Here is a 13,338-nt window from a genome sequence, read left to right on the forward strand (position 1 = left end):
AAGAAATCTGTAACCATAACGTATGTCATTCTTAGCAGCCCTTGTTTTTGGTGTAGGGTTTAGGGCCATATTTTACAATTTTAACCAGATTGTCCTTCTGATTAAAAAATATAAATATCTTATTGATGGTTTTTCGTTATAAATTCATACAGAAGATGTTGTGTGTTCAATTTAAATAGCTTTAAAAACATTTGTGGTGAATATATATTTGAAAAATATAGAAAACCCAGATCGGACCTGCCAAAATTGCGTATTTTTAATACTTTTAACTTAAATTACGTATTTAGGATAAGCCATTGGTTGCTTATATTGTATGTGAAAATACATTAGAGGTCTGTGGCTATGGTCCAGTGAAAATATAGGTGTCATATAGGCTCTCACATGTACAATTTGGTGTGGTCCAAAAAACTACAATGATGGGACTCACTCCTACCTTGTGGCATTTACGTAATTAACTATAGCAATTGACGTAAATAGCTGTATCATGAATGACCATAACGAACCCAGTTAGGATATATTTATTTATGTCAATTGCTATAGTTAATTACGTAAATGCCACCAAGGTAGGAGTGAGTCCCATCATTGTAGTTTTTTGGACCACACCAAATTGTACATGTGAGAGCCTATATGACACCTATATTTTCACTGGACCATAGCCGCAGACCTCTAATGTATTTTCACATACAATATAAACAACCAATGGCTTATCCTAAATACGTAATTTAAGTTAAAAGTATTAAAAATACGCAATTTTGGCAGGTCCGATCTGGGTTTTCTATATTTTTCAAATATATATTCACCACAAATGTTTTTAAAGCTATTTAAATTGAACACACAACATCTTCTGTATGAATTTATAACGAAAAACCATCAATAAGATATTTATATTTTTTAATCAGAAGGACAATCTGGTTAAAAATTGTAAAATATGGCCCTAAACCCTACACCAAAAACAAGGGCTGCTAAGAATGATATACGTTATGGTTACAGATTTCTTTTATTCAGAGACTCACAATGAAATTTCTTTTGGAACATTTCTTTCTTTAACAATATTCCCAAAAAGTAAAGGATTTTGCTAGATTTTGATCCAGTATGGAATTATGTAAAATTAACAGTCCAAAATTAAATCATATAATTTCATCCTAATATATATAAATTTGTAATCTAATTTTTTTAAGGAAATAGTATACATAGATATATGGTTTATTTTGAAACTCATAGTGAAATTTTGTGTAGAATTTTTCATCTTTTGACACTTTTCACCTATAACCAAGTTTTATATTACTTCCATGTATCCACTCGAAAAAAGAAGGAAACATTTTTCATCAAAAAAATTGGGAAATATTTTCATATTTTTTTAGCAAAATTGTTACTGACATTTTCATGCTATAAAATGTAAATAGACATTTCATTTCTTTGGTGACCCATAGTGAAATTTGATGAAGAATATTTTTGTCTCTGACATCATCTCTCTAAAATTATGTTTTGTGGGACAATTTTTAATAAACTCAGATGAAGTCCGACTTTAACCCTAAAACGTGTTTTTCATTTTTAGAGATTCCTGGCGATTAGACATAAGTTACTGATTTGGTGTACTCTGAGACCTACAGTAAAATTTTATGGTGAATAATTTTGTAGAATATTTGATACGATTACATTTTTAAGAGGTTTTTGAAAGATTTTCAAAAAAAGGACAAAAAAGACCCCTTTGATGAACCGCATGAGGGTTAAAATTTTTGTCAAAAATATTCCCCACACCCTCCTGAGCAAAGACACTGTATACCTGAAATGCAAGGATTCCAAGATATCTTAATTCGAATATTTCGAAGAAATTAAAAATGGGCGGAACTTGCCCCGCCTATTTTGGTTACTTTCCGACGTAAACTTTAAAAACGCCGATACACGTGTCTCATATTTTTAGCTCTACTTTCATAATGTACTCGGTTTTTCCCATCATTTTGAAAAAAATTGAATTTTGTTGCACAGTGTTATTTGAAATTTGGTATTTAGTCTTCGTCGTGGGTATACAAATTTGCACCAGAAATTTGTCGGTACTGGTCCAGGTTTTCAGATAAAATTTTCCACCAGAAAATTTTCGATAAAGGTCCACGTCTTCATATAGCCCCCATTGGACGGTACCCTCCTATTTACGGTAATTTGTTAGTTTTAGCCATATTATTCAACCAAAATTACTGAAATTTGGTATTTAGTCTTCGTTGGAGTTACAAAACTTTCCTCCAGAAATTTCTTGATACATGTCGATTTTCTGTATATTGAAGGTTTTAGCCTTATTACCGGAATAACTAAAATTGTTTAATTAGTCTTCGCTAAGAGTGCAAAATATTATAATAGGTTAATTGTTCCTATTTATGTACTTTAAAACTGTTCGTGGTGGAGGGTATAAAAAGTTCGTCAGAGGTGGATTATCAACACAAAGCCTTCCTTATGGGAGGGACGTGTTTCGCGGCGCTTTTTTCAAAAAAAAATGTTCGCCTGCTGCGCTTTCCTTTTTCATAAAGTATTTGCATACATTTGCAAAAACTGTTTGCTTCCTAAAATAGTGAATATATTTTTGTATATTTGTATATATATATATTTTTGTGCAGCATCGCGCGATGTTTTTCAAAAACATTTTTTTAACAGTATTTGCATACTTTTACAAAAACGATTTTTCTTCAAAATTATCCCAATGGGAGTTATGTCCGCAAGTAGGCGGCGGACATAGCTCCCAAAAATTTTGGCAGTTATGTCAGCAAACCAAGGCCGAACTAACTTCCAAAATCATTTTGGGAGTTATGTTCTTTGGGTGTTATCCGTCGTACAGCCCTTACATGGAACCCAATGACTTCATTTAATTCCCGCAAATCAAAAAAAGGCGCGGTAAACGATTTTCGTCGCCAGAAGAGGATGCTAAAGCGTTAAAAAACATGTTTTGGAGGTGTCTCAATCGGAGTGGAAAAATTGCTTCCACAATTGGTGTAAATCATACAGGAGACTACTTTATAAAACAATTTCTGATGGTAAATGTTTGCCTTTTCATTGTTAGGCCAGAAAGTTATCTAGCAACCCTCTATTTACATTTATATATTTATTGTACATAGTGCATCAAATACCCAAATCGCCACCTAATATTCTTAGTAGTCGAAATTGTGAAAGTCGAATTTTTCTCCTAATAGAGCTTACATATGCTATGGTTAAGCCTAGTGGATTAACATTGAATTTTCTTCAATGATTTAACGATTTTTAAAGTTGCCTAAATATAACGACACTGAAAAACTAAACATCAAATTTTGCTCATTCTCGTGCGTTGTCCTTCCTCTTTATAGCATTTATGTGTCATCACAACACATTTCTGGTATATCAATCAATGCGTGACGCCACCATGGAGCGTTGGGAAAAGGTAACGCATATATCAATTGGTTTTGCCTGGACAGTAGCAGCTCTCTTTGGCATTGCTGGATATTCAACATTTAGGGCTTTATCACAAGGTAAGTGTTTCATATTGCCGTCATTTCGATGTTTACTGTATGTGTATATGTTTGTGTGTGTGCGTATTATATTCCCAAATATTTTAGTGCGTGTTTAAGTGTGTATATGTGAAAATTTAAAGTTGATATATGCCACACAGAATACAAGGTGGCACTTTACAACCGTTGTGTGATGTGAAGTAAAACTGAGATGATGTGTGTACAAAAACAAATAGTTGTCTTTAGCACACATACTATACTGGCTGCACTCCTACACAATTCTGAGAATGTTCTGTCTATATGTATGTGTATATATTAAAAATACCAGCACTATTACCACACGCAATTAACCCACACTTTTTCGCCAGAGCACTTTTACAAAAGCACACACACAGTTTAATTAAATGAAAAGAAGTTCATATTTTAAATCGTTAACCACAAATTGTTTATCTTTTCAATAGTTCATTTGTTGTGGTATTTTTACACATACACAAGCAAACAACATTAGGTTAAAATAAAATTTTTAATTAAAGTTTCATCATGATGATTATAATAAAATAATTTTGAATTATGTGTATGTTTAATGTCATTTCCAATGAATACTACGGATATTACACTACTACATCCGTACTTTATATGTATAGCAGAGAACAAACTCCTTTGTTCGTAACCTTAATTAATTGGGCTTGATAGTCGAATTTGAAGCGCGCAATTAATTTTTTATAGAGTACAAGCAGCCAGCGTAGCAAAAAAATCAATTGCCTTTCGAACGGATTAAATTTTGGGTGTCGTAATATTTTGTGCAAACTTAGTTTAAGTTCGAAGATGGTCCATATCGGTCCACTCCATCGGGTACCTTCCCAACAAAAGTTCAAAATGTATCTGTTAAGTGGTGTGAACGATAACTCTCGAAGGGAACAATCGATTTAGTCCAAACTTTGCACATTCTAGATATAGATCGGGTTCGAATATGGAGTATATTAGTCTACTCATTCGGGTACCTCCCACACATAATTCGGATAAAGTGTAGTTTAAGAGCTCCTCTCGGATCGTCTTGAATTTTTTTCAACAGGTTGTCCTTGCGGCTCCCTTTATGACGATATAATTTTTTTTTGCGCAAGTCCACACTTCCTGAGATATTGGCTTAAAAGTTCCAAGAAACCCTGACCGCACCAATCAAAATTGCAATCGCACACATCATATTATTTTATTCAGTCATGTATCAGGTTGGAATATGGGCTATATCGGTCCACTCCTTCAGGTACCTCCCACCAATTCGAAAAAAGTGAAGTTTAAGAGCCCCTCTCGCGTCGTTTTGATTCTTTTTCCAGTATGTTGTTCTAGCGGCCTCATTTTTAGAGATGGAGATAGAGATAGAGATATTTTAGACACACTGAGAACTCACTGTGCCAAATTTCAGCCAACATGATTGTAAAATTTGGCTAATAGTTAAAAAATACTTTAAATCGGGAGACACGGTTACAAGGGGGCTATATCAACACATGAACCCAGAGGCCCCATTTTCAATACTAGAAATTCTGTAGATATACAAAAGAAAACAGTAACAAAGTATCAGTCGGCTTTGCCGACAGAGATATACCCTCAGCCTGTGCAAATTGAAACACTTTTTTCACAAAAAACTTATGTATTTAGGGGGTTTCAAAATTTTGGTCGTATGAACCGACAAAAATGTTGATTAGGATTAAAGTTCAAAAATTTTGCGGAAAAGGTACTTAAAGGAATGGACCGACATGGACCATGTGGGTGTCATAGGGAGTTTTTACAGCCTTCGGGCTGTTTTCTCAAGGTGTATGGACTTGCCCCTGAAACATCTTTTACCATCGTAATTGAAGCAGCGAATGTAAGTTGCTTCAACAAAAATCAAAGTGATTCAATAGCAGGTCTTAAAGTGAACTTATCCAAAATTTTGTATGGGATGTGCGGGATGGAGTGGACAAATATAGTCCATAGGAATCGACATTTCCGTTCGAGAATTATCTTGCGCTTCCACCCATAAACATGGTGTCATAGGGTTTGTTTTTCTACTTTCAGGCTATTTTTTCAGGAAGTATGGACTTGCCTCTGAGGAAGCTTGTACCTTCGTATAGGGGACAGTGAATACAAGATGTTACAACAAAAACCAAGGCGATTCGAGAGCAGGTCCTAAACTGAACTTTTCCCAAATTTTGTGTGGGAGGTACTCGAAGGAGTTTAGCGATTGAGTCCATAATGGAACCTCATCTAAGTCTGGTAGAAATTTCATAATGTGCAAAGTATGGACCAAATCGTTTACTCCCTTCAATAGTTATCGTACGCACAAATTTTCCGAACATTTTCGAACTTTTGTGGGGGAGGTACCGGAAGGAGTGGTCCGATATAATCCTTCTTTGAACTTGAACTACGTTTGGACAAAATATTACGAAAGCAAATTTTGGACCGAATCGGCGGATCCGTTCGAGAGTTATCTTGCGCTCCAACTACTACACACGGTGTCATAGGGTTTTTTGTAACTTTCAGGCTATTTTCTCAGGAAGTATGGACTTGCCCCTAATGAGACTTACAGCGTCGTATAGAGGACAGCGAATACAACTTGCGTAAACAAAAATCAAAGCGATTCGAGACCAGGTCCTAAGCTGAACTTTTCCGAAATTTTGTGTGGGAGGTACCCGAAGGAGTGGACCGATTGAGTCCATATTGGAACCTCATCTAAGTTTGGTAGAAATTACACGACAAGCAAAGTATGGACCAAATCGGTTATTCCCTACAAGAGTTATCGTGCGCACAAGTTTTGCGACAATTTTTGAACATGTGTGGGGGAGGTACCTGAAGGAGTGGACCTATATGACCCATCTTCGAACTTAAATCGAATCTGGACAAAATATTTTGATACCCAAAATTTGAACCGAATCGATTGATCCGTTCGAGAGTTATCGTGCGCACCAGCCTGCCAGACAGACAGACGGACGGACATTGCTAGATCTACTCAAAATTGTCTGAAACGGATATCGTACAAACATACTTGGGGTCTAACACCATTATTTCGATGAGGCACATTTTTGGTCGTATCAAAGTGTAAATACCCTCTTTAGCCTAAAGGCTGAGGGTATAATAAGTAAAATTTGGCAGCCTAGGTCAAGTTCTGCCGGGTAAATACCATCTCTACTCATTTTCAACGGTAAAATCTTTTTCCGGAGTATGTCAATGCTACCTCAGATAATGGTCTATGCACCAAAACCCTCCCGGCACATACTCAAATGGTTATTGTGCAAGATAACTTTAAAACTTTTTCAACAATTTCTTTCAAAATTAGTTATATCATAAAAATTGAAAGTGATTTGGCCGGAACATTTTCCAATATTTATGTGAAATAAAAGTTAGTTTAGTCATTAATAGGCAGAAGGTCATTCATTCGTGAAATAGCGGTACCTCCTGATTTTCGGTATTTGTGAGGATTTTTTTCGGTATTTATCCGAACTAGCTGTAATTTGACATTTGAGGTTCTTAAGGTTCACAACACTTCTTAAACCAAAATTGGCGACGTAGATCCATTTTTAGGTGTAGCCCACATAAAACGGTACTTCCCGATTTGCGGTATTTGGAGAGTTTTAGCTTCATTTTTTGACTGAACTATGTACCTGTAATGTGACACTTGATGTTCCCCGCAGTCACGACTGAACGAACTTTTGACTATTAATGAATAAAATAATATTTTTCCATATAGGTATCAAAATGGTCCCGCAGAACCCACTTTCAAATTATATTTCTGTGAAAAAATACTACGAAATAAAAAAATATTTTCTCAAAAAGTTTTTTCCTCTTGCACTCATGAATGAATAAACTTTCAATTACACTGGTCAACAGGACTTTTGTTTGAACCGAAGTTGCAGTTGTTTCTAGATGAAATCGGCGAGTTATTTTCAAATCCGGTCCCGGGTTTTCTCCATCAGCTCTTGTTTTTGAGATATAGCTTAAAATCGGTTTTTACGAGTTTAACCCAGACTTTCGTTATTTTCGGATACAAGCAAATACTTTTTGTGCGTTTTTCGACACTAATATATTAAGGAGATGTTGTACGCTCGATAAAATCGTTTTTGAAATAGTTATGGTGAGTATATATCAAAAAATATAGAAAATATACGACGGACCTTGTAAAAAATGCATATTTTGAGTACTTTTAGCGGTAATTACGTCATCGGGGGAAGTCATAGGATCTCCATGTGCTACTCCGGATATGCTTAGGGTGTCTACTATATAATCCAATATTCAAATGTATAATATAAAGTTCATAGTCCACATGATTCGGCCATAACCTAAAAATTGCCATGAAGACTGCTAAAGGGAAATAATTTACCAGTGATATCATTACCACATAAGCCATTTACTTTTCAATGGCAGTCTTCATGATGACTTTTAGATTATGGCCGAATCATGGGCGCTATGAACTTTATATTATATATTTGAATGCTGGTCTATATAGTAGACACCCTAAGCATATCCGCATTGCCATATGAAGATCCTATGACTTCCCCCGATGACGTAGTTACCGCTTAAAGTACTCAAAATAAGAAATTTTTACAAGGTCCGTCGTATATTTTCTATATATTTTTGATATATACTCACCATAACTATTTCAAAAACGATTTGTATCGAGCGTACAACATCTCCTTAATATATTAATGTCGAAAAACCCACAAAAAATATTTGTTTGTATCCGAAAATAACGAAAGACTGTGTTAAACTCGTAAAAATTGATTTGGAGCTATATCTCAAAAACAAGAGCTGATGGAGAAAAACCGGGACCGGATTTGAAAATAACTCGCCGATTTCATCTAGAAACAACTGCAACTTTGTCTGAAACATTCAACTTTTTCAATTTTGTTGAGCAGTGTTATTAATGACTAAAATAGCATTAATTCCATTTGCAGGCACAAACCTCTTTCAATTGATTTGATATATGAAATAATGTTACATATATATATAAAGTATCAGTCGGCTTTACCGACAGAGATATACCCTCAGCCCATGTGAACTTATCGACAAAAATGTGGATTTCGATTAAATTTCAAAAGTGTTGCGGAGAAATGGATCTTATGTTGGGAGTCATATTTTTTTGATAGATATTGCGCCCATTAGTCATTTCAGTGGCCAATCGTATAACATTTGAACCAGTATGCTAGGAAGCATAGACTTGGACCATTTTAGAAGTTAAAATAAAGTTGGACAAAATATTAGGAGATCCAAAGTTTGGACCAAATTTGTTGTCCCGTTCAGTGGATTATTGTGGCCATAATCTTCAAAATACCGAAAATCGGGAGGTACCGTTCTATGGGGGCTATATGAAGGCGTAGACCTGTACCGACAAATTTCTGGGGTAGATTTCGTACCCCAACGAAGACTAAATACCAAACTTCAGCCATTTCGAAGGAATATTGAGGCCACAACCTTCAAAATACCGAAAATCGGGAGGTACCGTTCTATGGGGGCTATATGAAGGTATAGACCCATATCAAAAACAATTCTGGAAGAAAGTTTTATACGCCTAGCTAAGACTAAATACCAAGTTTCAGGCATTTCAATGGATTATTGTGGCCATAACCTTCAAACTATCGAAAATCAGGAGGTACCGTTCTATGGGGGCGATATGAAGGCGTGGACCTGTACTAACAAATTTCTGGGGGAAAGTTTCGTACCCCCAACGAAGACTAAATACCAAATTTCAGCCATTTCGAAAGAATATTGAGGCCAGAACCTTTAGAATACCGAAAATCGGGAGGTACCGCTTTATGGGGGCTATATGAAGGCAAGGACACATATCAGCAAAATTCTGGGGGAAAGTTTTATACCCCTAATGAAGATTAAGTACCAAGTTTTAGCCATTTTGGTGTGATAATTAAGCTAAAACTTTCAAAATACTGAAAATCGGTTCTATGGGGGCTATATCAAAACGTGTACCGATATAGCCCATTTGCAATACCAAACATCCTAGGAGTAATAGAAACTTCTATACCAAATTACAAAGCTCTATCTTAAAAATTGCGAGCTGTATCTTGATTTCAACAGACGGACGGACTGACGGACATGGTTATATCGACTTATAATTTTACCTGATCAATAATATATATGGTAATATTCAAAAAAGTTTTACAATCGTTGAAGTTGAGGTTCACCATTTAATAAGTCGCGAACGGTTAATATATTTTATAAAATATGAATATATTTACATTAATTGAAGTGTTTTAGCCACGATCTCATAATATAGACCATAACAAATAATTTTCGTGGAAACTGCGTTGGTGGTAATATAAAAAAATGGGAAAAATGTGTTGAAGTAAACAATTTTTTTTTGTGTTCTTTCTTGATTTCTGGCCAAACCACGCAAAACTCAAACCTGTGGTCAAAAAGAGAACTAAAGAATACCCCTTGGGCAACATGGTTCTAGTGTAAGACTTTTGGATATATACACTGCATCCCCCTAAAATCGATGCTTACATTTTGAAGTTTTGATTTCAGTGTTTTTCGAATTTTTCTTATAATTAGAGGGTGCAACTAGATAATAATCGAAACTAGTATATAGGATTGTAGAACTCGCGATCCCACGTCGTTCGATGTATATCTCATGAGTGTGCTCCGTACAGCTTCCTAGTAATAGGAGTGCAAAGGCGAAAATTTGGTGCGTAAATTTTCAGAAAAAACCAATTTTTTGGCGTTAAAATTTACAACTGTCGTACACGTACCCCTGAACCCCTCGTGATTTTAGTTTTTTTACGTGCCGGATCTAATAAGCACTTCCGCGTTCGAATCCGTCCACTAAAATGCCGTATATATGTATATACCTTGAAAGTAGGAAAATCGGCAAAAATATATTTTGACAATTCCGCGAATTGAACCGCGATTTGCTTTGATTATTTTTATATAAATGTAATCCTTTATACGCGATTATAATATTTGCCAAAAAGGTGTGTCACAAATTACAAAGATTCGGGAGTAATATCCCTATTTATCCCAAAATAGAATGTGGTGGCGCATCCGCAGTTCTTGACGAATCTGTCTAAAATAATTTAGATTGACGTATTTTTAATAGGCGGCCATTGAAATCGGATGCACCTTATAATCATATACACATCGCGTAATTTTTGCCCACTTGAAGGTTTTTTGAATAGTAAGAAGCAACAGATGGCACACTTTGGCCGCTGAATGAAGAAACATGGGAAAATCCGTGCATATTGACAGAGATGGACTCCCTGTATTCGAAAAGCACATGCAACTGATTTAAATGGATTCGCGAATTATACGATTTCTAACTTCTATGTTTTTTCTTTGATTGTAATTTCAATATTACTCTGTACTTCTTATTTCTATTGCTTATTACAGAAAGCAAATACACTTTCACGATGACTAATTACTTTTCTTGTAGAAGTTTAAGCAAAATACTTCAGGATTTGTATGGAAATTTAGCGAAATAATAGAATAACTCCCAAAATTTTTTTTTCAAATTTTTCGTATTTAACCAAAAAGTATATTTTTGAAATAACTTCCAACAATAAGTTTCCGTTCTTTGTTGTTGCTGTAATATGCAAGTTATAAACGCGATCTTTATAATATTGGTCTCACATTTTTCTACGCGATGTCTAGATTCTGTACGTATTTTTAAATTATTTTTTAGAGATTAGTTAGAATAGTTAGAATAAATAAAATTTACTCCAAGATTTCTTCAATATTTTTTGATTTTTCGCGAAAATAAAAATAAATTTAGCAACTATTTTAGCATCTACGGATAAATATCAAATGCTGTTAACGATTCATATATACATGTTCTTATTACAACACAATAGGAATTTGTAAATATTTTTTCTTTATAAGAGAGTAAAACCCCCCATAACTTTTGAGTGCAGCATCCAATTTTGTGAACGCGAAGAGATTAGAAACCACGATTGTGTTCGTAACCCATGTATCAAAAATGGCGGATGTGCTCGCCAAAAAAAATTTTAATTTTTTTTCTATGGCATTGTAAAGGAAATTTGAAATTTACCATATGCCCTCATCAGCTTAAAGGCTGAGGGTATAAAAATTTGTGGCTATTGCTTCTATGGCTTTTCTTTAGTGATGTCATGAGGCACATTTTGGCCGTATGAAAGTGTACATATATACCCTCGATAGCATAAGTGCTGAGGGTTTAAAAAATTGTGTAGATATGAAATTTCTCTACACGATTGACATTTATGGTTTGCCCTCGGTTTTACCATTTTTGAGAGGTTCAGCCCACATTTTCAGGTTTTCACAATTGTGCTTCAAAACGGCAAGTCATATCATACTGGCACTAGAGAAATTCTTATAGCTGTGAATATTCTCTACAAGATTGGCTTTTGTAATTTTTTCCTGGGTTGTGTAATTTTTGAGATATATAAGTTTAAATTGGGATATTGCAGTCATGACATTATTTTATAAGCAGATAATGGAGTTAGTACAATGCCCCAATTTGAACTTCTATATCTCAAAAATTTTAAAATGAGATTTCTTTCCTGCTCTATGGGTTAATTCATTGCTAGAATTGAAAATCATAAAAATAACCAACGCACCACCTTCTTCTTTGATAGCTATAAAGTCTATGTCTGGCAGAGAAACGTTAAAACTCATACTGTAAGGTCAGAAGGGCACCGTGGTGAGGGACTTTTAATTAACTAATTGTAATGTAATGTAATTTATTTAACTAATTTCCTCTTTTCAGTTTCACTCCATAACCTTAAATTGTGTATTTGTAAATAATAGCATTATAGCATTATGTATGTTCTCGTATATACATATGTACATATGTGATCATTAATTTTCTTTTTAATGCGAGCTCTCTTATCAGTTAAAACCTCAACATTTCATATTGTTTTGATATTTGTGTGTGAATAATTCGAGGTTTCCCACAGCACATTATTGTGGTTCTTATCACTTAAACTTGAATATTGTTTTTAGTGGTCATATACGATTTATAGCTTTAAGGTGAGCTGATGTTAAATATGAAATAGTAAATATGACAATTTCGTAGTAATTTTCAAATATTTGAACAAGTGACGTAAATATTGAAAATTTTAAAATTCAACATAGAAAAAAACGTATAATTGATATGAAGTTTTATATGTATAAGTGTCTTAAAAATTTCAATGCAATATATTATTTTAGAAATAAAAACATTTATACTTTTTCATAAATCTTTACTGATATCACATTAACCTCTATTGTGTCTGTAACACTTTCTCTATAGCACATACATTTTTTTGCAATCTACTCTTGCTTGTGATTCAAACACGCACTCCTTCCTTTTTCTCTCCACCACAACAATGCACTTAAAATGTACAAAGATAACACGACATAAATGTTGTAATTGTGTGTTAGTAAAGTTTGTAATTATTGCAATGTAATCGAAAAATGAAAATTTAATTTAATCGTTTCAAGGTGATTTACTTGAAAACTACTGCTGGAATGATGACCTGATGAATTTCTCACGTGTACTCTTCTCTATATCGATATTATTAACTTTTCCTATTGAATGTTTTGTCTCAAGAGAGGTATAATTGAACAATTAAAAAACTAAAACATTAACATTTGTTACAATCACATATTTTTGAATTAAAGAACACATTGATTGCGTTTTACTAATTTTCTACAATTTATAGATCGTCCGAGCCATGGTCCACAGATTTGTACTAAAAGAGCCGATCAGTGAATTGACAACGGAAAAGGATCCCAAACGTGAAAAGGGAGCTGAAACAGATGAATATTCGCGTAACATTACACTGGCCATTGTCTTTAGTGCTTTTGTCATCTCACCGATGACGGAATGTTTGGGATCTGTGTTGGAATTGAATGTAAAATATTTTGAATT

At 34.4% G+C, this 13,338-nt stretch overlaps 1 protein-coding gene across 5 annotated transcripts in view; it reads left to right on the forward strand.

The window, feature by feature from the left end:
• Positions 1 to 13,338, forward strand: part of LOC141404937 (putative sodium-coupled neutral amino acid transporter 11) — a 228,548-nt gene that overhangs the window by 196,863 nt on the left and 18,347 nt on the right. For all 5 annotated transcript variants that reach the window (XM_073988783.1, XM_073988785.1, XM_073988782.1 and 2 more), the window contains 3 exons: positions 3,327 to 3,488; positions 12,909 to 13,021; positions 13,130 to 13,321. In XM_073988783.1, the coding sequence (XP_073844884.1) occupies positions 3,327 to 3,488; positions 12,909 to 13,021; positions 13,130 to 13,321 (467 nt within the window). The remainder of the gene's footprint in view (positions 1 to 3,326; positions 3,489 to 12,908; positions 13,022 to 13,129; positions 13,322 to 13,338) is intronic.

This window comes from Musca autumnalis, unplaced genomic scaffold (assembly GCF_047663935.1).
Source record: "Musca autumnalis isolate F117 unplaced genomic scaffold, ASM4766393v1 scaffold_5, whole genome shotgun sequence".
Lineage (NCBI taxonomy): Eukaryota > Metazoa > Arthropoda > Insecta > Diptera > Muscidae > Musca > Musca autumnalis.